Source organism: Kryptolebias marmoratus, linkage group LG7 (genome assembly GCF_001649575.2).
Source record: "Kryptolebias marmoratus isolate JLee-2015 linkage group LG7, ASM164957v2, whole genome shotgun sequence".
NCBI lineage: Eukaryota > Metazoa > Chordata > Actinopteri > Cyprinodontiformes > Rivulidae > Kryptolebias > Kryptolebias marmoratus.
The window spans coordinates 7,894,902-7,914,013 of NC_051436.1; the positions used below are offsets into that span (position 1 = coordinate 7,894,902).

At 39.8% G+C, this 19,112-nt stretch overlaps 1 protein-coding gene across 4 annotated transcripts in view; it reads left to right on the plus strand.

Moving 5' to 3' along the window:
• LOC108234869 (inactive ubiquitin carboxyl-terminal hydrolase 53-like) overlaps positions 1-19,112 on the plus strand; it is a 37,329-nt gene that overhangs the window by 1,535 nt on the left and 16,682 nt on the right. For all 4 annotated transcript variants that reach the window (XM_017414452.3, XM_017414449.3, XM_017414451.3 and 1 more), the window contains exons 2-9: positions 7,798-8,424; positions 11,255-11,347; positions 11,548-11,682; positions 14,609-14,719; positions 16,840-16,922; positions 17,072-17,153; positions 17,277-17,423; positions 18,442-18,591. In XM_017414452.3, coding sequence (XP_017269941.1) covers positions 8,281-8,424; positions 11,255-11,347; positions 11,548-11,682; positions 14,609-14,719; positions 16,840-16,922; positions 17,072-17,153; positions 17,277-17,423; positions 18,442-18,591 — 945 coding nt within the window. In that variant the 5' untranslated portion in view covers positions 7,798-8,280. The remainder of the gene's footprint in view (positions 1-7,797; positions 8,425-11,254; positions 11,348-11,547; positions 11,683-14,608; positions 14,720-16,839; positions 16,923-17,071; positions 17,154-17,276; positions 17,424-18,441; positions 18,592-19,112) is intronic.

Here is a 19,112-nt window from a genome sequence, read left to right on the forward strand (position 1 = left end):
GACAGCTGTTTCTCCCACTCGATTCCACTCCAGTTTGTTAAAGCTCAGTCATGATGAAACAGGAGGGTGAATACATCCTGTTCCCTCATCCATTGTGCTGATGGTTTTGGAACATTTCCATTAAGGCGAATACTGTGAAGCACACACAGAGGCATGCTGAAGAACCAGTTTTTTTTTTGTTTTTTTTTTTTGGCTCCAAGTCCCCTGTCACCTCCTTTTTAGTTTGTAGGCACGTTGAGCGAGTGTACCAGGAACAAGAGCACCGTTTCCTAAAAGCTGCTTCAAACATCCAGTTCAGGTGTTTGGGTTTGAAAATGACATTTTTTATTTCCCTGACACAGATATACAGCTCTGTGCAAAGGTCTGGAGTCATCCCCTCCAGTTTTCTTGTACTTGTCGTTTAGAGTGTCACGCTGCCTTGTAATCTTTAAAGTGGTTTGATCGGTAGTTCTTCAGGCTTTGTTTTTTTTTTTTTTTTTTTTGGCTAATTTCGTACTTATTTTCTGTTGGGTATATAACCACTTTTTTTTCATTTGAATGTTATTTTAATGTATCTTTAGGCAGTTTGTTATTAGCTGCTTGTCATGTAAACACAATTTGTTCCTATTTTCTTTAGTTGAATCTATAAAAAATATCAAAGATAACACTATTTGACAGGCAAAAAAAAACAAAAAACATTTTAGCTCAAACAAGATGATTCCCTAATTCCTAAAGGCTAAAAGCTAAACATTTGTTACATGATGATGAACTTTGCAGGCTTGTTAGTCATGTTGACTTTCATGGAAACACAAAGGAGCCGTCTGAGATGGGTTTATTGGCACCTGTTTAGAGAGCAAATGATTTAAAGTAGAAGCTCCCAAAGTTTGGGGTCGGGAGTGTGAGTCGTGAAATGCCAAGCTAGGGGTCTTGAGATTATTTCCAAAAAAATAAAAAGGAGGTTACTAATATTACATTTTTGCAATAACTGTTATAAAATAGATTTAAAAAACAGCTGTCATGAATTGATTTTTTCATTTTTTTTTTAGGCTGTTAGGTTGTTTAGGTCTTACTCGCAATTTTTATCAACATCAATCTGCAATAATTAGGGTTGCAAGTCTTTGCGGCTGCTGTTTTCAGGGTCGGAACCTGAAAGGTTCTGATTTGAAGAAATGTGTATTAGTATAATCAACTCATCTGGTTAGAACTGGGTTAAGATCCGAGCTGGAATCAGGGGATGAGGACCATAAATTAAAGATTAATTAGAAAGTAAGCTAAGAAAAGGTTAATAATCCGTTGAAAACAACTTTTTTTTTTTTAAAGGGCAAATAAGGGTTGGAATCTGGTTAAGATCAGGGATAGGATTACTGGGTGAGGAAAGAAATAAACAATGGTGCAAAATGGTTGTGCCTGGGGGGATGACGTGTTGAAAGGACAATACTGAGGACTTGATAAAAAACTTTCCATATTCACAAAAACTTTCCTTTGTTTACAGCCCCCGAATAGCAAGGTTTACATGTTGCAAATAGATTGAGCCCTGTGGATTGTGATATTGTTGTGGACTGGATATGATTCACCCCAAATTCTCCCATCATATTGGTAAAATCTTAAATTGTGTGACACCTAAGTAACATTGATTTAAATGCCGTGGTCCAGGTTGCCCTCACCGAGCAGTGATGTTTAACAAAATGAGTTGGTGCGATTTATTGGAGTTAAAGAAGAGTCGTGAATCATCTCCGCACTCGAAATTTCTTGGAAAGCTCTTGTCGAGTAAGGAGACGGGAGAGGAAGCGGCTCTGAGAGCAGAGGAGGGGATGTTATATTTCAGTCAGGACTTTCTTCAGATCCTGGAGCTGTGCCTTTTTGTTTTCCTTTTTCCTCCGCTGGACGTAAGAAATAATGGGTGACTCAGCGTGGTGTGGGTGACCTGTTCTGTTTCACAAGGCTGATCACAGTGACCGTGTGCTGGAGAGAGAGAGAGCGAGAGCCAAGCCTTTTTCACAGGAAGCCCACACAGGAAATGATTGCTGCTTTGTTGCCCAAAGACTTGAATCGTGTCCTTGAGGATTTAGCTTAATGGTTTTAGAAGTCCTAAATAAAAAAAAAACTGGGAAAATGTGAAAAAGCGGCGTGGTAAATCCAAGGCGACATTGTGCTGAGAGTGGAATACAAATGAGGGAAATGTGACTTTGTTCTTCACGTTTTAACATATGAGTCACATTTTTTAAGAAGTCTGCATGACTTCATCTGAAATGAAGAGCTTGAGTTACAAGTCAAAAGGGCCTGAATAAAACATGGAAAGTGTTAATCATCATTTTAACACCCAAAGATTGGTAATTTAGGTGGAAACACTGAGCTGAACTGAATTTACAAAGTGCAGCTCGAAGACTTCATTTTATTCTCAGTAACCAGACGGTCCCATCGAGGGCTTCCAGAGACGTTTTGTTTTTTACTCATTTTGCTAACTTCTGGGTTTGTTTTTAGCGGTAACGGATCACGTGACCTAGATAAGCGTTCTGACATGCATCAAGAGGGAGTCATAGACGGATGGAGTGGAGAGAATCCAGTCAGTTTTTCAAAATAAATGTCCTTCAGACTCTGAAAATAAATAAAACGGAAATACTGTAAGTTAATAATTCTTTCTGTGCAGCCCGGTACCGGTCCGCGGCCCAGGGGTTGGGGACCTCTGGTCTCTACGACAACTCTGATTGGATTCTGCCTGTGTCTGTGTGTTTGTTTATGTGTTTGTTAGCAAAATATTGCATTAACTCGTGGACGGATTTTAATGAAACTCTCAGGAAGTGCTCACTGGATTTACGTCTACAAGTAATTACAGAGTTGTTTCTTTGTTGGGATGTGAATATTTTTTATTTCTGTGTAGACGCCATGCAAATCTTTATCTGCCTTAAAATTTAAAACTACTTGGTAGCATTCCTTGCGCCGCCTCGCACACCAAAGTTTTAAACAAAGACGTCGTACGGTTTGTAAGCTTCTTGAATATATGTTGTGAACGACTCTCAGCTACTTTTGGAATTGGCAGGATTCAAGATGGCGGCCACAGCTGACTAGTTGTAGATGTTCACTGAAGGATTACTTTCTGAGAGTTTCGTTACCATCTCACCATGGTTGTGTTAGATATTTTGCTAACAGCTAAACAGGGACACAGGCAATTACATCATTTTATGGAGGTGGGCGATGAAGCTGAAATTCAATTTTATTGAACAGATTAGACATCAAAACATCTTAATTAAAACAGAAACGAGGACAGTTTATTTGGATGAGATGTTTACACCAATATTAACATAAATATGACTAAACAAAACTCTGAAATACCTTTTTTAAATGTATTTTTTGATAATTTAATACAAGATAATTACACCTATTGATCATATAAACAATATATACTTGCTTTTTTTAAAATACCCAAAAGGGAACTTGATTCTTCATCAACATTGAGTTAAAATTGAGGCCAACAGGATGGAAACCTCAGCTGATTTGTAGTTGTATAACTCATCAGCGTGATGGAAATGTTTTCTAAATCAATTGGCGCCGAGGTTTGTATGTGTATTGTATTATCACTACCCACCATTTGGATTGTTAGCTAATCTGATGGGGTTGTTTTTACCCAGAGGTAACTGTCGGACCAAACTAAAAACTTCCAAATACATCAAGAACCTCCCCTCTCCTTTCCACGTTCCTCACGGTTTCTGTTCCGTCGTCGCAGGCGTCCAACAGGTGGGTCTTATTTTACCACAGATTGAATCAGCCGAAGCTCTCGGCATCAATTACATATTTCCTGATGGGGCTATCCATCAAACTGATCGCTGGTAGATAAATCATAGTATTTGACTCCTGGTGCTTTCACGTCAAGTCTGTCCACATTTCACAGATTCCTCAGGCTCGTCAAAGCTGCCGAGACTCTGCGAAGTCAGAGTGCTTTAAGGTGCAAGCTGAAGATTTTTCCTTTTTACAAGAAAAAAAAAAAAAGAAGAGTAATTCCTCGACTTGACAATTCTGAGAAAACCTTTGTTTACAAAGGAAGACTTGTGCTGCTCACAAGACAAGAGATTTTTTATTTATTATGACTTGCACCTAAAGCTATTCTACTATGATTTAGTAAACAATGATTGTTACTTAAGTTTTTAAATTTATTTGTATTTTATAATTCTAAGCATTAGGTTGTCGAATTTAGGCTTGGCAAATAAAATGTTTTCATTATTCTTAGTAAGGTAGAAGCCTTTTCTGTCCCTGTATTTGTATCTTAACTAGATGACTAAGAAAGTTTAAACATTTTTGCCTCATTTTGGTTCATTCCCACTTCAATCAGAAATCAGAAATTTTTCAAAAAGTGTTACTTTCTGCATGTAAAAAATACATTATTTCTGAGGGAAAAAGGAGCATTTATGCTCAATTTATGGAAACAAAGGCTTCATTCACAGTAAAATAACCGCTATTTTTCAAATTAAAGCGTAAAACGCTTTTACTGTTTGTGTAGTGCGTTTGACTTTAACCTCCAGATTTTCCTTTTGTTACTTTTGGCTGCACTTTTGACCTAATTTTCCTCTTATCTCAAAGCAAACAGACACTGCTCCTGATTATTCACCAATGTTGCATATGATTAAACACATTTTTCAGCACTTGTGGCTTAACTGCAAAAAGAAAAACCTGTGATTTTTTTTTTTTTTTATTTTTTTTTTGCATGGTTAGGAAAGACAAAATGAACCCAAATTAAACTTAAGTTGCTGATCTGCAGAAAGAAAGAAATGCACGAATCTCTGTTTAATATAAAGTCAGAGGGTTTTAACGGAAATTTGTGAGGGTCAGTCTGATAAAAGAAAAATTAGTCCCAACAAAATGGTGTAATTCACACCTTAAACTGGCTTCTTGTCTTTGACCGGGTGCTGATTTAAACTTGGCGTCTGAACAGTATTGTCAGTGGCCAGCTGAGTCATTTTCTCCACCTAGCTTCATAAAAATGGAAGCAGAAATTTAGTTTCTTTGTTTATCTGGAAAAGATTAAGATGAATCTGGTTTTAACTCTTTTGGGAGTATCTTTTTTTGTGTGTGTGTTAAAATGACAAGTAGAATACAGTAGAAATGTTGAAGCCATCTGTGCATAATTATTATTATTTACAGTATTTAATCTGCAGTTTTGTCAAACTCGGATCACAATTTGGCTTAATCGCCAAAACCTGTGCTTTTAAAATTGAGCCCAATCCTTTAAATTAATGAAACTACTGCTGACTGACTCGGGAGTCGGCGAGTGTCCTTTTTGCTGAGACAAAAGGATGATTATAATGTAACTGAGGTTGGCAGTTTATCAAACGGGCCACCGTAACGCAATAAAACCTCCCAGCCACAAAAAGGCAGGGCCATATATACTCCTGCTGCCGTCAGCATTGTCACAACACAAAACATGTGCTGGCATCGCTCTTTAATGCCACGAGTCGGACGTTGATAAATATAAGCGTGATGATATTTGGCGTCGTTTTCACTCGCGGGTGAAGGAGCACGGCTGATATCACGCCCGGGACTCATAATGCTGACTTAATTAAAAGAAGCAGTAAACAAGGGGGGTTAAGTTGGAGTGATTGCGTAAGAAATGCTTTCAGACTTCCTACTTGGAATAGCTTTTCCTGATAGTGGATGACTTGTGACACACCGATACCAGCAGCTCGTGACTTGTGACGTCAGCGTTGTGCCTGTACAGGTGGTTCGTACAGATTTCTGCAAACAACTCGGCCCTGGAGCTAATCCCGCAACAGCAGCTCTTGAGCAACTCTGAGCGGAATTGATCACAATGGAATGCCGGTCCTGTTGAGCTCAGTTGTGCAGAAAAGAAGCAGAACCTTTTTTTTTCTATATTTAGATGAAACATGTGCCGGTGCTGATTCTGCAGGGTCAACGCTGAACTTTAGGCTGTCATAGACGGCTGTGGACGTCCATAGTGGCAACAGCTTTTTAGGATTTCTGAAATTCCACGCCGGCAGTGTTGTTCAGCAGGTTTAGACTGAAACTTGTGTGTTTGTCGAGACTTTAACAACAGAAAGTTTCCTTTGTTTTTGCTAAGTGGGGCAGTTTTTCGTTCTAACACTCAACACCAGAATAAATGACTTTTCAGGCAGGGGGCTGACAGGATTGATCAAGTTTGCCGAAAAGTTGTGGCAATTGGTCAAAATTGCTAAACTGGGCAATAATTGACAATTTAACAAGACGGGTCGAATTTGTGTTGCGATCGCAACTTCCTGGAGGGACTTCTTAACACACATTTTTGCTTCCTGCTGTAAAACCTAAAAGTGCACCATAATACAAGAAATTATTACATCCCACTTTGGCTTAAAGTTTTTGAATGAACTTCTGATAGGTTCTGCAAGGCTGAAAAGTGGAAAAACACCTTAAAGATAGCAGCTAATGTCAAGTTTTCTTCTTTACGCTGTAAAAACTTTCACACCAAAGGTTTAGCTCATTAACACATGCAGTCAGATTTCACACAAACTTTGTTTCTATTCAGATTAAAAGGACTGTTGAAAACACCAACAAACTTATCAAATGCTACACATTCTGACTTTATGGATCATTTGGGGCATTCACAAATGCATCACTCAACATACTGTAGCTTTCAGTACCTTGCTCAGCACAAATGTATTCATCCATCAGACCTCTCAGACTTTGATTTTTTTAGTTTTATGTTCTGGTGCACCGTGCACATTCACCGCAGATACTGTTCACGCTTGTCACCACGTTCCTGAAGCAGCACAGGCTGCAAGTTTTTATAAGTTGAATTGCAAATTCAGTAGAATGTCCTCTCCTGGTCGAATCATAATAATAATATTAATAAAAAAGAAGAAAATTGGTCAGATCAGTTTGTCTTTGTTGTTGAGTTTATAAAAGAATGTTAGTGCTAAACTAAGTAATCAAGAAAGTGGAAGAATAAAACCACATGCTACAAATGGCTGACAGATGAGTTCAGATTGAGCTCTTGTTTGGTTTTTGTCCAAATCTGCTGAGGTTTAAGTGTTGGACTCGAGCAGGCAGGTTCAGAACTATGGTACACAGAAAATGCTCAGTGAAGGAACCAGCTATGAACTTAAGTTTTTAAAATATAACTTTTAAAATAAAGACTGATTCAACTGATTTGTCAAAATGGGTTGTTTTCACTGTTGCTTTGGATTCTTTGCATCCAAAGCAACAGTGTGCCTCTAGCATCTTTGCTAGAGCCTTGTTGTCATTTTAGAATCTGTTGCCTCTAGCATCTTTGTTAGAGGCACAAATAACATATTACCTAGAAGTAGAAATTATGGGCATTACAAAGACAACTGAGTGAATTTGTAGTTATTGTAGGTTGTTGTCAACAATGAAAGATGTATAAATTCGACAGGCGATGCTGCAGCGCTTATATTTAAAATAATAAAACAAAATAGTCTAGTATCATTCATGTGCACATATTGTCCTATTTCTTTTGTTCCTGTCATTACCGTTTCAGGAATAGGAGTCCAACATTGTTTACATGTTAAAATACAACCTGAAATTAGTGCTGAACGCACCTCCAGTGCAAAGGCTATCTGTAAAAAAAGTTAATGTTTAAATGTTGTTTACATTTGTAGAAGTTCAGTTTGACCTGAATGTGGAAGCGTGGCGTTAGAGACGGAAGCTTGTTGTCATTTTAGACTCTGTTGCACGTTTTATAAAAGCGATGGATAAGGATGGAAGAGAAGAAAATTAAAGTGGATATGGAGCCTGGTGTGATATTAAGCTCTATCTTGGCCTTTCAAATTCCTCTCAGTCTAATGTTTTTTTTTTTTCCCTGTCTTTCTTTCACAGCCTGGCCGTGTTTGAAGTCTTACCTGGATGAAGTTGTGCTGCGGGTGAACTGAGAGCATCAGGACCATGTTGCTGACAGGAGTCTACGATCTCCTCTGCAAGCAGCTGTAAAGCTTTGATCAGCGGCTTTACAAGATGATCAAGCCATTTTTCTGCGTGCTGAAAGTCCATCTTCATCGACGAAAAAGACAGCTTGACATCCAAGGATTGTCCAAACAAAAACCGGAATTGTGATTGTAATTTTTATTTTTCATTTTTGAGGTGCTTTACTTTTTTTTATTTTTTATTCAGAAGACTTTAACATTGCACAGGAAGTAAAAGGAGCTTCTCGGCGAGCTGCTGACTCAGACTTGAAGCCTATGTGTTGCAGGGCGGCCGCTGCAGCTCGTGGAATAACTTAGCCTTGGACTTTCGAGGCCGTTCCAACAACCTTCCTTGTTCCCAGTTTGTCCCGCCCCGGCTCGAGGCAAACTCCAATAAGCGATGGCGTGGTACAAGTTCTTCAGGAAGCCGGGGGGCAACCTGGGGAAGTCTTACCAGCCGGGAAGCATGATGTCTCTGGCCCCGACCAAAGGACTGCTGAATGAACCGGGCCAGAACAGCTGCTTCCTCAACAGTGCTGTACAGGTAGGTCTGTTGCTTTAATCAAACATGAGGCCAAAGTTTGGTTTTACTAAGAGATTAGAGCTTTTGGATTTAATTTCATTCATGTCTCAAACCCGTATTAGTCATCAGGAAGCCAAGAGGTGGAATAAAGGTTCTGATTGTGTTAAATGGAGTTGAAATTGGACTGAATTAGCCAGCTTGTATTTAATTTCCAGTTGCAACAATTTGTTTTCAAGTTCTTAGCCCTGAGATGACTTCACTGGGAATTAGAGATATATAAGTGAATTAAATTAAATTAGCAAAGCTTCTATAAAAACTAGATTTCTAGTTTTTGTGCAGTTCTGATCTGCTGATTTCAGAATATAGATTACAAATCATTTTTTGTTTTTCCACAATATAATTGAAATATTATTCTGGGTTGGTAACAATCAGACTCATTACCATGACAGTAGTTTTTTTTTAATCTTTTATTTATTTATTTTTTATTTCTAATTATTCCTCATTACTTTCTAGTTAGTTCTGCTCTTCTCTCATCCCATTTATGGTTTAATCAGGGTTAATTTTTATTCCTATTTGGTGTCTGAATGTCAATCTAGTAATTCAGTCACCTTTTTGTGTCAGAGTTTTAACCAGAAGTGTTCATTCATAACTCATTTCATGATTTGTAACAAAACGAAAAGGTACAACCTCCATTTTAATTCATTTACACCCAGTTTTATACACAACAAATTAAAGTAGCATGGAGGAAGTGAGTAGAAAAATGTCACCTTTTAGTTTGCACATATTATATATTATATTTAACAAACAAAAGTTCTACAATACAGTGGAGTTGAGCCATCGTTTACCTGTTTGTTTGTTGGGATGAGTATAGGAGGTCTGATGGAAAAGAAGTTGTTTCAGGGGATTTTCTAAAAGTATTGAAACATTAAACTAACTAAACATTTGTTAATCATTATTTACATTTTTCTTATGCTCTGAAATTATAGGTCTCAAAAAAGAAAACAGTTGGGCTTTTTAGTCACTTGTTTAAGCAGCTGTTGCTGTAAAGGAAAGCTGCAGCCTGTGTTGCCCAGCAGAAGACATACAGTGTATTTATCTATTTTTGTACGCTTTGCTTTCTATTTCTTCCTCATTCAATAAAATTCTACTCCAGAGGGTTTAAGCTAGCAGTCGTTTGCACTTTGCTATAGTGTGGTCACTGCCCACAAATAAACACTGGAGTTTGAGTGACTGATCTAAATACGATCAAGCTGAAAATCGGCCAATTTCAGTCACCTGAAAAGCAATCGGTTCATCCTTAATAAAATCCCTCGACTCCTCAGATCTCTACAGCCTTTAACTCCTCTAAACAGCAGTTCTTTAAAAACCAAAACATTTCCCTGTAAAGCAAAAAAAAAGGGTCTAATTTTAAGGTTAGCCATTTCCTTGGTTCATAAAGAAACGGCTGTTGGCTGGAATAATGAGTGCCAAGTTTAGGGCTGGAAAATCAACATTTTCAGAGCAAACTGGTTATGGGATGTGAAACCAAAAGCTCTGTTTGACTGCAGAAGGCCTTTACAAAGTTTTAACAGGCTCTAAACTAATGGTGCACTTTTCTGCAGTCCTGCTAGACCTGACAAATAAAGACCAAAGGTCATCAGAAGAAAAAAAAATGTTTTCTGCATCCCCGCTGCATGAGAAGTTGGTGAATATGTATCAAAACAACTCTGATACATTTCATAAAGTCCTACGCTCTGGCTTTTAATAATAATAGAGGTTCAGTGTAAGAGTGTGCTGAATTTCACAAAAAGAAAATGTCTCCAGCTGCTCTGTTGGCCAGTAGTGAAAATTACCATTTTAGTGGTGGAGAGAGGAATGAATTCAGTTGAATACCAGCCAACAGTAACCCCAAACATCCCACCACAACTGTAAGCAAATGAGCTGAAGGATGCAAAAGAAAGGTCAGGGTATTATTCCTAAGCACAAAAAGAAATCCACAAATATCTGCACGGATGGTGCAAGCAGGCTCTTTTACAACGGCCCTCACAGTTTCTGACCAAAGAGGCTTTAGATGTGATCTGGGTTGACCTCAGAATGTAGACGATCCAAGAATCTGACAGAACTGGAAGTTGTTAGAAGGACTAATGGTTGAAAATCCCCCAAACAAGAAGCAAAAGATTTTCTCAGAACTGTTTTAACAAGTTGAGATTGTTGCATAAGGAGGTGTTTCTCAGTACTAGTCATTCAGGATGAACAAACATTGCTTTTAGTTGTTGTTTTTTTTTAACTTTAAAAGGAAGTAAGGTTGCTCCAATGTTCTCTGTCAACTCCCATTTTATTAATTGTTCCTTTTCTCCACACGAGACTGAACGATGTGTTCCACCCTCGTGGGCCATCATTTATTTATAAAACTCAGAGCTTTGTCACTGTCTAAATCTGTCTGAGTTTTCTGGCAGTTTACGGATGGACTGAAAGGTTGCTTTTGACCAGTGGAGTGCTGGCTGGTGAGATGATTCATTGTTGCCGTCACAGTTAGGCCAGTCTCAAAGAGGACTGTGACTCAGAGGGTGAGACAACCGATGAGCTGCTTCCAGATGATCATTCCCTTTGGCTGTATTATCGTGGGAGGGGGGAGAAAAAAAAGATTTAATTCTTGTGACCTTGGAGACTGAATGCCATGTGTAACTAAAGACCCAATGTTCTCTTACATAACATTTTTTATTTTCCTTCTTTACATTAATGTCCATTTGTTTCTGATCATTATTTTTTCTTTTATACCGATCACCATGTTGGCCTGATTAGTTTAGCCTGTACAAAGACCTTCATTGGCAAGCTTATGGATTAATTTTATGCCATTTCTTTCTTTTCGTAGGTACTATGGCACCTGGACATCTTCAGACGCAGCTTGAGACAGCTACCAGGGCATTTCTGCCACGGAGAATCCTGCATTTTCTGTGCGTTAAAGGTACGACATCTTCAGCAGCCCGTTGGATGACAACTAGAGAAATGACATTCTTTGCAAAAAATCAAAATGCTAGCGAGAAGCTAAAAAGAGCAAAACGGTAGTCAGCACAGTAGTTCCGTCTGCTTGTTATTGCGGACATATCAGGTCGTGTATCCAGGCAGCGTGCCGCGAGCGTTAAACTTTTTTGCTCTTTTCGCCAGGGCCTTTTCTCCCAGTTCCAGCAGAGTCGAGAACGCGCCCTGCCCTCCGACAACCTGCGTCACGCCTTGGCGGAGACCTTTAAGGACGAGCACCGCTTCCAGCTGGGCTTCATGGACGACGCCGCCGAGTGCTTCGTAAGTTCCCGTGGCAACTTTAGGAGGCATCTGTGTGTTTTCGCTTGTGTGCGACTCGGCGCAGCAGTTAGGAATAATGTTGCAACGAACCGTTTGGCGAGGTCACTGAAACGGCTTCTGTCCCCCGCCCCCGCCCCCTCCCATCAACTCCTTCTACTGCCGCACTAAACATCATCATGACAGGTTTTATACGCCACAGCTTACTGTGCTGCCATAATATTTAGGATAAAAATGCATTATTTTTACAATCTGGGTTGATTACTTTTATGCAGTGGGAGTTCATTGGATTGGTCAAAAACACTTGTTGCCGGTCAATAATGTTTTTGCATGTTTGTGTGTCTCTCTGTTAGCAAAATACCTCATGAACCAATGGATGGATAATAATGAAACTCTTAGAAGGCAATCACTGCATGTACCTGTGCAGCTGAGTAACATTTTGGAGTCAAAGATTCAAGATGACCACCACAGCTAATGACTCTTAACACAAAAATGACCATAACTCGTCAAAAATTTGACCTTTTAATAGCTGAGAGTCATTCACAAAACATACTTTGACCGTGAGATCCTGCAAAGTCTTTTGAGATCATTCATATTGTTATTTCTAAGGTCTGATCAAAATCATGTTAATTATTTCTCAACGTAAAATAAAATAATCATAGTTGCAAACTCTGGCCTGACAGGTGGCATTCCTTCGAACAATGCACATCGACTTAATTATAGAAATAATTTTTGCCATTGTTATTGCGCACATTGATATTTCAATGACTTAATAATGAATTATTAATATTCTGTTCAGCCTGAAGAAGTTTTTATTCTTCCCACAAATACACGTGCCAGTGGCTACTAATGTTTCTAGAAAACAAACCACAAAACAAAAGCTTTTCTAGAGACTGTACAGTGCTGTCGGCAAGACTGCTTCTTCCACCGTGATGGAAGGCAGTTATAGTTGTGTGTTGTTTTACTGTTTCCAGCTATACACATTTAGCATCGTGTTACTGAACGTCGTTGGCTGTGTAGATATTCCTCCCAGGCGCAGGCTAGGGCGACACTTTTGAGGTTTTGAAGTTTAAGCCCCGGACTGTGAGTCACCGGCACGCTGCGCCTCACAACAAACATCAACACAAAGCTTGTTGTCAAAACCTCTTCAGAGCAGGACGCCATGAACTCTGTTCTGTTTCAGACAGGAGGAGATAGATGGGCGGGCGGGCGTGCGAGCAGGCGAGCGGGCGGGCGGGCGGCCAAGACCCGAGACTGCTTTGCTTAGATAGTCTTGTTTTATTGTTTTCTCAGCACTTCATCAGGGTCATGACACGTATCTGTTCTAATTGCTGCTTTTCATTTGGAACTTTTTTTTTAATCTTTAGAAACCCTGAAATGCCAGGGTTTGGTTCGTCTCCTTGACGATTTGTACAACTTATTACCAAGCATGTCTTACTTTTAGCAGGACTCCATACAAAATCCCAATAAACTCACATAGGACGCTCGTAATGCATGAGAAATAAACGGACAACGTGATTCTTCAGTATAAGCTGCACAGGCTCTATACAGAGTTAAATCCATACAAAGTCAGATTTACAACCTTACGTTTACCTCCTGAACACAAACACTGACTGAGGGCAGTTAGTATCAAAACTTATTAGCACTTGGTGAAGTAAATCAATTATCGGAACTCCTATTCGTGCTTTTTTTCCATCACAAATCAAATCGATAAATAAAAAGTATCTGAATCTGCTCTCTCTGTTCAGATTTAGGTCAACCACATCACTGAGTTTCACATTCAGCTGTTACTTCGGCTAAAAACTAAAAGGCCCAGCTCGTATGAATGCTGTATCTGCGTCCTGTTTTTGGCTTTACTAACTGAGGAGTTTTCTCCTCCATGCTGGATTTTTGTTTTACAAAAAGTAGAGAGATGGAAGTAAATCCACCAGGCAGTGGTTCTTGTATTTAAGCTGATCACATTGATACCTAATATACCTATAGTTCAAAAGATTTGGACAGTATTCAATCAGAGCCTTTTTTGTAACAAAACAATTTTTAAAGTTCTGGTATGTGATGCAAATTAAAGTGGTTCAGACTACTTTGGAAGTAGTGATTTATTACTTGCCAGAAGAGCTTTTGGTGTACACAGAACTGATACAGATTCATTTATATTTGTCTCTCTCTCTCTCTTTTTCTTTATTCCCATGAGCTCCTTTTAGCTATTGTTCCTCGACTGAACTGAAGTTTTAGCACAGAGCTGTATGACTGCTACGTTAACCCCATGGTGTTCCTACTTGCATTCCATTGTTGTCCAGATAAATATGTTCCTTTCAGCCTTTTGGAAGCAGCTCCCAGGGACGAGCGAGACGGTGGCGTACAGAACAGATCGCACAGGATCTTTATTTGAATCAGCGGGGTCCAGTCCTGGTCCTGGAGGGCCACTATCCTGCGTGCTTCAGATGCTTCTCTGCTCTTCAGCATGTTTTCCAGTTCTGTTGCAGCCTGTTAATCACTCATGCATTCAGAGCAGGGAAACATCCAAAACATTCAGAAGGGTGGCCGTCCAGGACCAGGATTGGACACCGCTGATTTCAAAGTTTGGCGTGCGAGGCGACGGGCGATGTGCATTTCTTTAAGGAACGCCAGCTTCGCATTTTTTTTAATGTTATGGAGCAAAAACAAGGCACAAAGTTCAGCAGAGTTAACCAGTGTCAGATTAACAGGCTGTGAAGTTTGGCTCGTAACCTTTTGTTATTCTACCTTTCAGCTTTAATATTTAATACGCTCCCAGGAGTTCACTGCGAGCACAGCTTAAGTATATTTGACCACTCTGCTGTTTACAACACCATTCGCAAACCTGAACTCGTTTAAACACCTGCTGTCAAGTATATCCTGTAGAGCTGGAAACGTTTCGTCCCGTGACTTATATCTTTTTTGTTTTTCACAGGAGAATATTCTGGAGAGGATCCACTTGCACATCGTGTCTGAGGAGACGGATTCCTGCACATCCCAGTCCTGCATCACGCATCAGAAGTTCGCCATGGCGCTTTATGAACAGGTCCGTTGAGAGCTTCCAAAATATTTGTTGGCGTTTTTATTTTTTTTTTGGGACATTGTGTGTCGATTCAGCTCCATCCATCTCAGGAGATGTTCATGTGGGTTGTGTGTGTGTGTGTGTGTTTGCATGGCCTCTGTGGAGGGGTGTGGACAGTTTGAGCACATTCTTAGTCAGGGTTAGGATTTAGAGTCCCCCCCCACCCCCCACCCCNCCCCCCACACACACAGACAGATGGGTACATGAATCAATGCCTGAGATAATAGATGCCCAATCCATCATGTTTTTGTACGAGGTCACCCCTTGTGGAAAACAGAGGGTGTTTGTTTTTTTTGTCAGATTCTCTGCAGCAGCAGCAGCAAATACAGCTTCGGTCAGAACTTTTAAACCACACCTAATTTCTTTATAATTTGCCTCCAAGGAGCCAGACCTTCTTGAACTATTTTAAAGTGGTTTTAATCAATAGTTCTTTAGTCTTTCTGAATGTCTTTGAAAATTTTTTTCTGCCCCATCCTTGAATGTGACCGTGTCAGCATGTTGTTCAGTTTAGGCTTTAAAAAAAAAAAAAAAGAAAATTGGAGAATAAATAAAGTGTTGAGTCTAAAAAAAACAACAAAACGATCTACAGCTGATGAAAGTCATTTCTTAAATAAATAATAATAATAAAAAAGTCCACCAAAGACCTGACACAGGACCTTAGAGATGTTTTATCCTCCAGTTAATCGTCTTCTCCATGGCAGGTTTTCAGGTGACCGCTCTTTGGAGATCAGGCCAAACTGTGTTATCTTTGGTGCTCAGATTCATAGAATCAGCTGAAGAAAGTAGAATGTATTGTTTCCTTTGTGACAGATCGCCTGTATAAAAAAAAAAAGGGTGGGAATCTTTTAGGCGCATCGTGATTCGATTAATTTCCGATCCAAAGTGTGATTATGGAGACATCTAGGTGCCTCTATAATCACACTTCAGACAAGCAGAGAAACTTAAAAAAACATTTTGCTCGGCACGACAGTATAAAACAAATTTTCATTCCAAAAAAAGATTATGGGAACTAAATGAATAAAAATACGCTGAGTACATCAACATAAGTTTCTGTGGCAATGGGTCACATGTTAGAGCTTTAACTGCTTCCCTCGATGTTTTCAGTCCCATTAGAGTGTGAGAGTGGCTTTGATGATTGGTTCTGTTGTGTCTTCAAAGTGTGAAAACGTAGCACAGACGTAAATCCTTCACAATAAAAGTTGCAACGGACTTTGTAATCTGCCTCAGATCATCCGAGTTAGGTGGAAACTTTGATGTCGTTTGTTAGATACTCCACTGGCTGTTTTTTTGTTTTGTTTTTGTTTTTCTTTTGTTTTCTCACTTCCTCCTTCAGGTGGAATAGTGTGCAAAATGTGTATGTATATATTGTGGATCTTTATGAATCTAATTTAGACTTTCTTTTTTTAAAATTGATTCAGAATCATTTATATCCATGTAGCGATGCATTAAAAAGTAAATTATAACCCTCCACCCCTAATATTGAAGCTCCTAAACAGCTCTTTTCATTTTCTGTTACTTGTTGAAAAAAACACAAGTTCATCCTGTAAGTTTAGGAGCCTTTTTGGACCCGATGGATCAGAGTCAGAGTTAAAAGACCTCCAGAAAGCCTGAAGGACTATCGATCAAGACCATCAAACAAACAAACTAAAAAAGAGTCTGGTTTCTTGGAAGCAAAATATTAGGAATGAGGGATGACACAAGACTTTTGTACAGAGCTATTTATCACAGATGGTGTTTCCAGCAACATTTAAAGCTCCCTTCCCTTTGGCACTGATGCCCATCGTTGTCTCCATGTTTGACCCAAACCAGCACTGTCTCTGAATCAAACAAATTAGATTAATTTTGGACAGAATCCATTTGGGGCAAAGCTTGTGGATTTGGTTCCACTTCCACCCAGTTTGACAAATATTATCAAGATCTGGGTGAAGATGGATAACTTCAGAAATAAATATGGATCCCTAATGTGTTTTTTAATCTCACTTTTATGCGGAAAAGTGTCATTTTTACATGAGTCCTTGGCAGGGGTTTTTAATGCATTCTCTTTAGATTGTGGCTTTTTGTTCATTGAGCTTCTTCCCCTGCAGTCTGTGTGCCGGAGCTGTGGGGCTTCCTCCGACCCGCTGCCGTTCACAGAACTGGTACATTACATCTCCACCACTGCGCTTTGGTAAGAGACGAAACATTTTATGGGCTCCTCTCAAGTTCAATGTTTCTTTGTGTTCTCACAAAGTCACAGCTCGGCTTTTGTTACAGATTCGGGGCTGCCCTTTTTTATGCCTCCCCATTTTTGTTAAATTTTCTTTTTTTTCTTTTTAGTCAACAGACACAGCGGCGCGATGAGTCTTTTGGGGAAGTGTTACAAGGAGCAAGTACGATCGGAGACCTTCGAAACTGCCCCGTAAGTGGATTTTTCACCGTTTTCTTTCTTTTACAAACTGTCCAATCCACATTGTATTCAGATAAGGTTGTTTTTTTTAAATAATAATATTATTATGTTTATGTTTTTGTCTTTGTCTTTCAGAGCAACTGTGGTCAGAGGATCAGGATCAGACAGGTCCTCATGAACTGCCCGGAAATCGTTACCATCGGCTTTGTGTGGGACTCCGATCAGTCGGATCACACCGAGGACGTTATCCGCTCTCTGGGGCCTCATCTCAGCCTCTCCGCGGTGAGCCGTCATCATTTACATTTAATTTAGTCTGCAACTAAATTAAAAATGGCTTTGTGGGGGAGAGTCTATCAGAACATCAAACTTGATTAAAATCGTCAGTGTATTAGGGGATTTTTTTTTTTTTTCTCTCCCCCATTTACACAACTGTTCCATAAAGCTACTTCCTCTCTTCCTTTCCATCTTAGTGTCAGTTTATTTTGGTTGCAATTGAACATATGTGGGAAATAAAGAGGGGATTTATTTCTCTGTTAAGTCTGTGCTGTTGCGTAAGCAGTTAACGCCCAGCGCCCGCTCGGCCCATGCCAGTGATCAAAAAGCCCCGACTGGCCTCTGTCAACTCGTCAGAAAGCTCCCCCTCTGCCCCCCCCCCCCAATCTTCTTGTGTGTGGGAATGCCTCTGAAGCGAACGTGTGGGCCGAACGCAGTTTATTCCAAGGAAGAATGATGTGTTTGTTGAAATGATCCCTTTCTGCACAATTACACTGACACAAATGCTACAATGTGGCCCAGTTTATTAAACATTTATCCCTCAGCAGCTTGTTTGCATCAGTTTGCCGTGTAGATGCAGTTTACAAGAAGAAAAAAAATTCATGGTAGTTCAGATCAGGACACAGTCCACACGTTATATAACATTTTAAACCGTGTATTTGACAGCTCCCTCTAGAGCGCTTCCAAAGTATGCCATCAGGAGAACTTGTCAGACCCTCCCTCACATCAGTCCGACACAAAAGCTATAATTCTTTAGGGAGCCCTTCATGTGACTTTATTGGGCGCTAAAAGGTCTCCTTCACCCCCCGTTTGGTTTGCTTTGAAACCTCACGTTTCAGAATGTAAGAGCGCTTTGGTGTTCGGGAAATATGGCCGAGAGAAACCAGCACTCTTTGCGCTGCTTGTGAAACAACGGCACTTTTCTTGTATTCAGAAGAACTTCCACTTTTCAGTAACTTCAGCTTGGACGCGGATGAATTATTGCTCCCCGCGAATATTTATTTGTGCCCCCTGTTTGTGGAAACAGCTCTTCTACCGGGTCACAGACGAGCGCGCCAAAAAGGCCGAGCTGCTGCTCGTGGGGATGATCTGCTACACCAGCCAACACTACTGTGCCTTCGCCTACCACACCAAATCCTCCAAATGGGTCTTCTTTGACGACGCAACGGTGAAAGAGGTGAGGTCGTTGGTGTTGAACAGTTAGACACAGAGATTATTTACTGGTTTGATGGGTTTTCTTAAAGAAGTTGTTCCAGGATTTGAATGATTTACAAGAAAAATACGAAATCTTGTTTGCAATCATCTTTTTAGAACCAAAACACTAAAGTTCAGGCTGTGCACAGAAAGCCAACAAATGTACATTTAAAGGAGTTACATGTTTTCACAATACTAACAACTGCAATGAGTCTATTTTTATATTTCTACTCTGTACGTACCTTATCGTTTTATTTTTTATTGGTAATCATCACAGTGTCGTAGTTTTCCGACACACAGATGGGACGATTTTTTTTTTTGTACGTTAGTTTTTACCAGCAGGATCTTTTCTGTTTCTTTGATATGAAGCAGGCTTTTATGTGTCTTTTTCGTCCTCCGCTCAGAACCAGCAGTGAGAGCCGTGCTTTCCCACCTCGACTGTTATCACTCCGACCGTTTGTCCTTGATTTTAAGTGGCGCCTCCTCCCAGACACCAAACCTCTC